General features: G+C 63.8%; 2 protein-coding genes across 2 annotated transcripts; both read left to right on the top strand.

The window, feature by feature from the left end:
• Positions 1-2,471: 2,471 nt before the first annotated feature.
• On the top strand, positions 2,472-5,215 carry MNEG_5758 (hypothetical protein; the record flags this gene model as incomplete). The annotated part of the gene is made up of 5 exons (XM_014045764.1): positions 2,472-2,670; positions 2,834-3,063; positions 3,277-3,379; positions 3,868-4,364; positions 4,730-5,215. The coding sequence occupies 5 exons, from the start codon at positions 2,472-2,474 to the stop codon at positions 5,213-5,215; spliced, it is 1,515 nt and encodes a 504-aa protein (XP_013901218.1).
• A 2,170-nt stretch (positions 5,216-7,385) lies between these two features.
• On the top strand, positions 7,386-8,736 carry MNEG_5757 (hypothetical protein; the record flags this gene model as incomplete). The annotated part of the gene is made up of 4 exons (XM_014045763.1): positions 7,386-7,594; positions 7,851-7,875; positions 8,180-8,290; positions 8,620-8,736. 4 exons carry the CDS (start codon positions 7,386-7,388, stop codon positions 8,734-8,736), a joined length of 462 nt encoding a protein of 153 aa, XP_013901217.1.
• Between the last annotated feature and the right edge of the window lie 98 nt (positions 8,737-8,834).

The raw sequence follows: 8,834 nt of genomic DNA, 5'->3' as shown, positions 1-8,834 counted from the left end.
GGGGACTTGTTGGGTCCCCCCCTTCTTGAGAAAAGCTGTTGCTTTGCTGTCGTTGTGTGCGGCTTGTGCCTTGTTCAAGGCGTTGTTGGTTCCCTTGGCCACGAAACCTGACCAAACTGTTCCACATTCGGGATTCAACATATACCTGTTTGCCGCCAATCGCTGCACCAGCGCGCCGACGATTTTTCCGGCGCTTGCAGGTGCATTTTGGCCTGTGCTCTGCAGCCTCGGCTTTTTTGGTTGGGAAGCATTTTGGCATGGGCTCTGCTGCCCTGGTCTTCTTGGTGAGAAGTTTCACACCCCTGTCTTGCTTCAGCGAGCCGGCTGCACGCCCCACCGGCGATCGCTCTCCACGCGCCGCCGGCGCGCCTTCCTCGTGCGCTTGCGCGAAATGCACCAGTTTCAAACCTGCTGCGCCACACCACAGACGCAGCTTTGAAGGTCGAGATGTGTCTGTATTGAGTAATTGCTTGTGGCAGCATTGCCGCTTGTGGGATCCAGCTGCCGGCGCCGGTCGGGCAAGCCATCAATCGTAGCCTGCTGCTGTCTTGGGCGGTTGGCGGGGCCATTGCCAGACGCCAACAAAGGCCCCTCTCGCGTTCCCATGAATGCCAGCGACCAATGTGAGTCAAAAACGTCAAGTGTCCAGAGAATTGACTGTTGCTTGACTGTTGCAAGCTACAGGAAATTGGTGCAAAGGCTGGTACGGCAAAGAGGGTAGGCCGCTGTCCTCACTTCTCGCGACCACAATGGCCGTGCCGTCTAATGGTTCAGGAGTGTCATGCTGCACGAGTGCAGGAGGTAGCAGCGTAATGAGGGGTGCCCCTGAAAGGCAGGCTTCACCAAAACCAGCTGGTGGGGGTCAGAGGGGAGCCGGGATGTGCAACCGATCGCAACTGAGTACATCGCCCTGTAAGCGGTTGCAGCCCGTGTCACTTACTTAGACAAAATTTCGTCATAGCATGCAAGCATTGACGAGGAGGCTTCGAGTACCGTGGGGCGCCTGGAGGTCACCACAGTAGACCCCGCCACAACCAACGCCATACTGTAGGCACGCCATGCCCGGCACCAGGCGCCGTGTCGCCCGCCCCCGGGCCGCTCCCTGTCCGATTGTTGCCGATTTGGTCGAAGAGTTTCCCACATTGTGTTCGGATCAGGCATGGCCGGCCAGATGAGGTATTATTACATAAAGGCCCTGGAAACGTCATCATTAGCAGGCCGCGGCCCCAGGAGCGACAAAGCTTGGTTTCAGGCGCTTGCAACTCCAGGCTTCGCCAAGCTTTGTCCCGCTTTGGCCCTTCCGGTGTCGCCAAAGAGACACACGGCCAGACGGGCTGCGAGCAGACGACGGGCACCCACAGCCCTTGGGCCCGTCGAAGCTTCGAGCAGCACATCCGGGCCTGCAGCCGTTTTGGGAGGAGGCTGAGGGGTGCATAGTTGCTGTGAGGTGTGTGCGCTGGCTGGGGGCCATGCTTGGCACAGTTGGCACCACCTAAAGCACCAGCACCAGCCGCTGCCGGCTGCAATGGTGCTTGCTAAGAGGTGCAGTGGTGCCCTGAGCCCGATCCTGGCTTCATCGCCATGCTGCTTACAATGCCAGGTGAAATCAAGCGTTCAGGCACTGCGTGCTGCCTGCCACACTTGAAGCGTGCGCAGCCCCATGGATGCGCCGACTTTCAGGCAGCAGCTGTTGCAAGAATTGTCTGAGCTGTTCCCAGGCGGTGACAAGACCGAGTTTCGCGGCGATGCGGCAGTGGCTATTGGCAAGATGCCCGCGGACTGGTCTGCTGGTCTGCTGGGCATGCCGTTCAGCGATCGGAAGGCGGCCATCAAGGCAGCTGTCCGGGGTGGGTGTGGCAATTGTGTCACGCCGACGCGGTGCAGCAACTGCACAGTGTGTCTTATGTATACAAAAGTTCTTGAGGGTGCTAAGTGGCAGTTGGAGGTGGTCCCAGTGATGCCGGTGTGGTGCCGACAGGGTGCTATATGCAGGTGTTGTCAAATTGCACAGGCCCCGCAGCGCAACCTGGCACGCCGCCTGTGGGTGCTGCGACGGCGTTTGACCTGTCACTGCTCTGCTGTGCCCCCGCATCCTCGCATGCGGACGTTCATGGCTCTCGCCTGGCCTTTGAATCGCTCCGCAGCAGCTGCAGCAGCAGAAGGTGAGTCGTGCATGTTGGTTTGCCAGCATGTTGATCCTTGAGAAAATATATTGCCGCAGGGCCGCGCATGCCTCATCAGCGCAAACCCGTCTGCTGAACAAGCGTTCAAGCAGCTCAGAGCCCTGTGGCGCCAGGGCTGCGGGGGCCAAGCAACCGTTCACTGCGCACAATCCCCATGGCGATTCCCCCAACGCAGTACCCTGCAGGGCCCCTCCCTACAAAAAGCCGTGTTTAATGCGAAGCGCCTGGGCGTTGCCCTCGGCCGCCCGTGACTATGTGCCCGAGGCGCACTGCTCCTCTCAGGACCACATGCGGTTGGCGACCGAAAAGTGGGCGTTCATAGCCGGCAGGGAGGTGGAGGTGGGCTTTGACATTGCACCACCCGTCATGCTTCTGTCGCCGGAGTTTGGCGTGCTGCACGACGCCGCCTACCTGGCACCGCAGTGGACCCCCCCTTCGCACTGGTACCAGGCGAGTCCCCAAAGCGGGCTGGCGTGCGGGCTGGCAGGTGTGACTTGCTCGTGGCGTGCCTTTGGCAGGCAGACACCACCACCTGGGAACAAAGTCAACATGTCTCAAGTTGGGCCGAGCCCGTGCAAACATCTCATTCGCAACGGCTGCCCCCCAGGCTGCCATCAAGCTCCTGGATTGCATGGCCCGGTTCCACCCAGAGGAGGACGGCCGCCTCAACGCCTTCCTTGACTGGCACGAGGAATGGGTTGGCTTCGAGATCACGCGTGCCAGACGCGGCAGCACCAGCAACGGCAGCGCGCACGAGCCACGGACGGGCGGTGAGTACGCTGTGCGGGGCAGCAGCAGCCGCTACCCTGTCGTCCTGCTGGAGGCTGAGAACGAGCTTCCAGGTGGCGACCCAGACTACCAGCTGCAGCGGCAGATGCAGGTGAGCCCCGGATGCTGCAGCACTTCATGCCGTACGCTCAACCATAAGTTGTGTGCGCTCTGCTGCTGCACTGGCGTCGCCTTCACTACAGCCGGATGCTTACATGACCAGTGCCTGAACGAAGCCTGTCCCCTGTGCAGTTGAAATATCAGGCACCAGGCCTACCTCACCAAACTCACATGCCTGTGCGGTGTGCCTGTGGCTTTCCCGCAGGAGGCCTACTCCAGCCGCCTCTGGCACAAGGACCCGGTGATCTGTGCGCTGGGGGCGCCTGCACTTGGAGTGGACCTGGCAGGGCCCAACCTCCTCATCCGCGGTGCGCTGGGGGCCCGAGCTTTCAACATGCACACGGGTACTGTATACCTATCCGTCAAGAAGTAATCACACCGACAAGGCGTCCCTGCTGTTGCGCCGTGATATGATAACCCACAGTCCAGGCTAGGCGCTGTATGCCTGAGAACCACTGTTTTCATCGTTTGCCTGGATTGCTCCCTCGCTCTGCCAGCAGCGCTCGCCACAATGTGTACGCTCTTCATGAGCATACACAGGCATGTGGGCAGCCTGTGTTTGGGGCATGAGACGAATTGCATCGTTTTTTGCCACCTCCCTTCCCCAGCACTGCTGGCACATATGCTGTTTACGGCACATGGTTTCCAGCCGGTGGCTGGAAGTGTCCAGCAGCACCCGGGCCCACAACATGCGGCCCAACTTCAACTGGCAACATTGCATTCGTTGCGTCGGGCCTCACTCTCTCTTCCTCCACCCTGCCAACGAGTGGCCACCCGCACCCTGCTGCCCATGCAGGCCTGTACACGCTGCACTCGAACACAATCGTCAGCGAGGCCCTGACCCCGCGCATCCCGCTGCTGCAGCAGGGCAAGCGCCAGCCCCGCCAGCTGTACCTGCTGGCGGCAACCCTGGCCGGCTACGCGGCAGCTGCCTGGGCGCTGGCACAGCGCGTGGGCATCGCCGCCGGCAGCGCCGAGGGGCCCCCGCGGCTCCTTGAGCAGCGGGCACAAGAGGTCCTGGGCGCTATGTCGGAGCTCGGCGTCGAGTATGGGCCGGCGCTGGCGGGCGCGAGGCTGGACCCGCGGCAGGTGCAAGCCGTGGCGGACTGGCGCGTGGCTGCGGCGCCTGGGCCGACCGAGGCGGCGCCGCTGCTCCCCTACACCCTGCTGCACGTCACAGGCGCGGGCCTGAGGCAGCTGCTTGGCCACGGCGGCAGGCTGCTGTACACAGCCACACGGGCGGACGGGCGCGCTCAATTTATCAAGTTCACCACCACTCCCTACCCCAATCACGTGAGCCACGGCAGCCTTTGAGTGGATCGAAGCGTGCTTGTCCTGGCTCCCCCATCCTTGCTCTGTTGGGGCGCTGCGCGGGAGAAGTGTGTTGCGAAGAGCCGTCTTGCACAGAGGTGTGTTGCGACGCAGCGCTTGGAGGTGTGGCGGCGACCTTGCGCCGGGCCCGGAAGCCTGGCAACTCCCCGCACCGCGCGGACATTTTGCAGAGCTGACGGCTGTGTAGAATGCGCCATCCCCCCCTGATACGCCCGCGCCATTGCTTGATGATGGTCCGAAGCAGCTGCACGAGTCTCCCACAGGGCTGCGCCTGAACACTAGTCTCATGCTTGCCCACACCGACCATCATGCCCTTTGGCGCTCAGGTGCATGACGCATGGCAGGCGGCGGGGCTGGTGCCGGCGCTGCACCGCTGCGATGCGCTGCCTGGTGGGTACTGCTGCGTGGCCATGGACCTGTTGGCAGAGGCGGATGGCTGGAGGATGCTCCACGAGCTCGAGGACGGCGGCCCTGACCAGCAGCAGTGCTTCGAGGCTGCGGAGAAAGCGCTGGCCCGCGCGCACGGCATCCTCGTGCCGCACGGCGGCGGCCGCGCGCCCGCCGTGCACGGGGACATGCGCGGCCCCAACATCATGGTGCGGCGCGCTCGCGGCGTGGACGCGGGCAATTGCGATGGCGATGGGTGGGAGGTCAGGTTTGCGGACTTGGATTGGGCGGGTTTGGAGGGCGTCGCGCGCTACCCTGCCCGCATGTCCACCACGCTGCCATGGCACCCCGACGCCAAGCCAGGCTGTCTGCTGCAGCGGGAGCACGATACTCATTTGCTCCAGGCAGCGGGTATGCGGCGCTAGCGCTGCTCAGCGCTGAGCCTTGCGGGGGAGGGCAAGCCCGGTGGTGGCCCCGCAGACGCCGGTTCTGTTTCGCTCAATGCAGACCTTCAGGCCGTTGAAATTGGAGTGGCTGCCAGCCTATCCAGCAGCACCCCCCAGACGTATTCTCGCAGTCGCGTCTTCGTGCTCTTGTTTCACAAACGCATCCAAAGCCGGCGGTACAGGCGGCCATGCTCATGCTGGCATGGGCCATTCAGCGCCTGGCTGGCGACCGAGGGCTGAGCAGGCACTTAGCTGGGCAGCTGCCATCATCCAGAAGGACGGTGCGCCAGACGCACTGCCTTGCCGGCTGGCCCAGGGTGGTTGCTCGCCTCGTGCACGGCTTTGTTTGCCCCATCCTTATCCCCCTAGCCTGGCATTCCGACACGAGGGCGCCTGTCACCATTGTCCAAGGCAGCACACCTGTAGCGCCGTCCCTTGCGCTGTGGCACGCTTGCAGCACGGCTGCGATACCCTTTCCCCACCCCTTTTACTGTGCTTTGTGGAGTATTCTGCTTGCGCCTACATACGCGTTTGAATTGCTCACCTGCGTCGCAGGACCCAACGCCTACCTTCCACCTGCTCTTTTGTGCCCTGTTGGATTCGCCTGTCCCTACACATGTTTCACATGGTGATTTCTACGCATTACGATTTTGGTGCTGCCCGCACTTGCTCAACAATGAGTTGATGCGCACATCATGCATGCCAAGCAGGAACTCTGCTGGGATTCACCGGCAAGGACAACCCGCCGTGCGTCGCTGCTGTTGTGGTGCTGGACCCACTGCAAGTGCAGCCTATTGACCGAGCCGCCCATCGATTGCCGTGTGTATGCTCACACGTGCGTCAGACGTGCAAAGCAGTGGCGCCAAGTGCTGGGGCCCGAGTAAGGGTGCCAGTGGGCTCGGGCTCGGCTGGGGTTCACAGTCGGTTACTTGCGGTCGTAATCAGTTTTGCAGGGGCCGCTATCAGTCGCAGCAGCTGTAATGTGCCTCCCAGGGGTAGACCCCGCATGTGGCCAGGCCACAGCGACTCGGCCTCCGCGCCGCAGCCCTTGCTGGCTGTGCAGCTGATGAGGTGGCCCGCGGGTGTTCAGCATTTGAGAATCCCATGGTGCCTGTGGCAGTTGTAGATCAATGTGGCAACTTCCACGTAGAGTGTTGGTGTGCGTTTGAGTGCTGCGCGTATGCTCACCTGAGGCCGCAGCTGCTCAGCCGTGGCGCGCTAGCCGTGCGCCTTTGTGCTCGTCCTTGGGGCCGCAGCGGGCTGCATGACGGACCCTGCGCACGCAACACCAGAGGTGCCACACGCCCTGCCCGCAGTCCACGCACGAACCAGCAACATATGCAATCGGTCACGCACGGGCTGCAATCAGTCACAGGGTGATGTAATCAGTTGCAATCGGTTGCAACTGTGGGCTCCCCTCTGACCCCCACCGGCTGCCCAGGGGTTGAGTGGGGGCTGACCTGGTCTTTAGGCCTTGGGCTGACATCCCCCCACTCAATTGTTGATGGCCTATTTGCGGGGTCTACAACGGGTCGCGAGCAGCGGAGCCCGCTGAGCAGCAATGCAGTAAAGCAGGTAGGGAGGCGGGCGCACAGTCCAAAGATCTACGGTAGCCCCAAACCGCGGGCGTGTCATCCCTCGTTTGCAAAGTTCATTCAGACAAATGCCGACAGCTTAGCGAACAAGTGCCGCGGGAAGGAACGCGTGCGACACGTGCTGCGTGTACACTTTGTTGCATCCGTATCATCGATATAGAAAGCAGTCGTTTCTACTTGCAATCCTGACCCAGGAGGAGGTACCCTGCTCGCTGCAGTGCCTGCGCGCATGCGCGCAGCGACGCAGCGATTTGCCGACTGCGGCCCTTCTGAAGGCAACGCGCCGCCGCCCAGCGGGTGCTGCAGGCGCCCTTCCTACACCTCGCGGCGCGCCATGCGGCGCACACGCCGGCCTTAGGCCGGGTCACGCTGCTTTCCGGCAGGGGTGCAGAACCCATTCCGCGGGTGCGTGCTTCAAGCGCGCCCCACAATACATGCGCCTTTGATCGAGCCCTGCCCGCCCAGCGCCACGCCCACCACCCCGCCGCGTTTCGGCCGCCGCCCGCCGCCCGCTGATCGCGGATCGCGCCCACGGCCCCCGCCCGTCGCCCGCGATGGGCTGCAACGCGTCGCTGCCGGCCTCGACGCTCACCGGCGCCGGCGGCGGCATGCGCGCGCGGGGGCGCGCAGCGTCCGAGGACCTGCGGAAAGCTGTTGAGGCTGCGAGCGACCCCGCGGCGGTGGAGGCGTCGCGCCGCGCGGCGGCGCGCGCGCAGGACGACGCGCTTGCCATGTTCAGTGCAAACGAGGGCCAAGCATTCAGGTGCGCGAGCTCGAGGCCAGTGGGGCCAACGCAGGACGCAGGGGGGGGGGGCGAGGGGGCGGCAAGGGCGCCCGCCGCGGGGGAGCACCCCTGAACGGCGGCTGCGACTGCAGTGCTGCGTGGCCGGCGGGCCAACACAGTGCCCCTTCTGCACACACACACACACACACGCACACACGTACACGCACGCACGCACACACTCACATCCTTGCACACATGCACACACGCGCCCACGCACCCTGCACACAACTGGCAGAGACAAGTACGTCCGAGCCACCCTCGTGTCTTACGGCGCCTCTTGCAAGGCAAGCTCTTGCGCCGCACTGCAGATCGCACACCTCCCTGCGCGCCACGCGGCTCCGCCGCCGAGCCTCTGGAACAGCGCCGCGCGCCGCTTCCGGGGGGAACAGGCACGCTCGCCCCGCGAATCGCGGCCGGAGCCCGGCGCGCCGGGGCGGCTGTGGGCTGCGTGCCGGCAGGCGCCGGGGCGCCAGAAAGCTCACTCCTCGACCCGACCGAGGCCCGATCGCGAGCCGCTGACCGGGCAAACGTCCCAGATGACAACATTCAAATGGACAACCTCAGGTCTTCACCGCCGCGCACCGCTCCACCAACGAGGCGGTGGCGATCAAGGCCATCAAAAAAGAGGGCGACGGGCGGGGCCAGGAGCAGCAGCGGCGGCGCGTCATGCTGGAGGTCGGGGCAACGCGGCTGCTGCAGGCGCGGGCTCGCGCGGCTTGCGTGTGTGCGCGCGTGCTTGCGTTCGTTGTCGGGGGCTTGGGGTGGTGCGCGCGCGAGGGTGTGCGCGCAAGCAGGTGTGCGTGTGCGGCGGAGTGTGCGCCTTGTTGTGATGAAGAGGGGGTGATTCGCGAAGTTTCTTGGGGGAGCGGCGGCGACCGCGGCTGCGGTCAGCAGCGCAGCAGCTGAGTGGTGCAGCTCGTGTTTGGGGCCATCCGCGTGGTCCCCTCCCTCCTCCCGTGGTTTGTAATCCTCTCATCCTCCCCCCCCCCCTTTGGCTGCCGCAGGGGCACCCCCATGCTGTGCGGCTGCTTGATGTGTATGAGGACGCGAAGGCCTACCACTTAGTCATGGAGATGCTCGGGGGTGAGACGCAGACGGAGGGCCCCTGCGACGCAAAATGATGGATAAGGGTGCATGTCGCGCTCCACTTCTCGACTCTGCCTTGGGGTAAGGGTGGCCACGGCATGTTTTGCAGCCGTAGCCAGGGCGAGCGCAGCCC

The sequence above is a fragment of the Monoraphidium neglectum genome (assembly GCF_000611645.1).
Source record: "Monoraphidium neglectum strain SAG 48.87 unplaced genomic scaffold scaffold00879, whole genome shotgun sequence".
Lineage (NCBI taxonomy): Eukaryota > Viridiplantae > Chlorophyta > Chlorophyceae > Sphaeropleales > Selenastraceae > Monoraphidium > Monoraphidium neglectum.
Note: the sequence above shows the minus strand (reverse complement) of the source record. Positions and strands in the feature narration are given on the sequence as shown.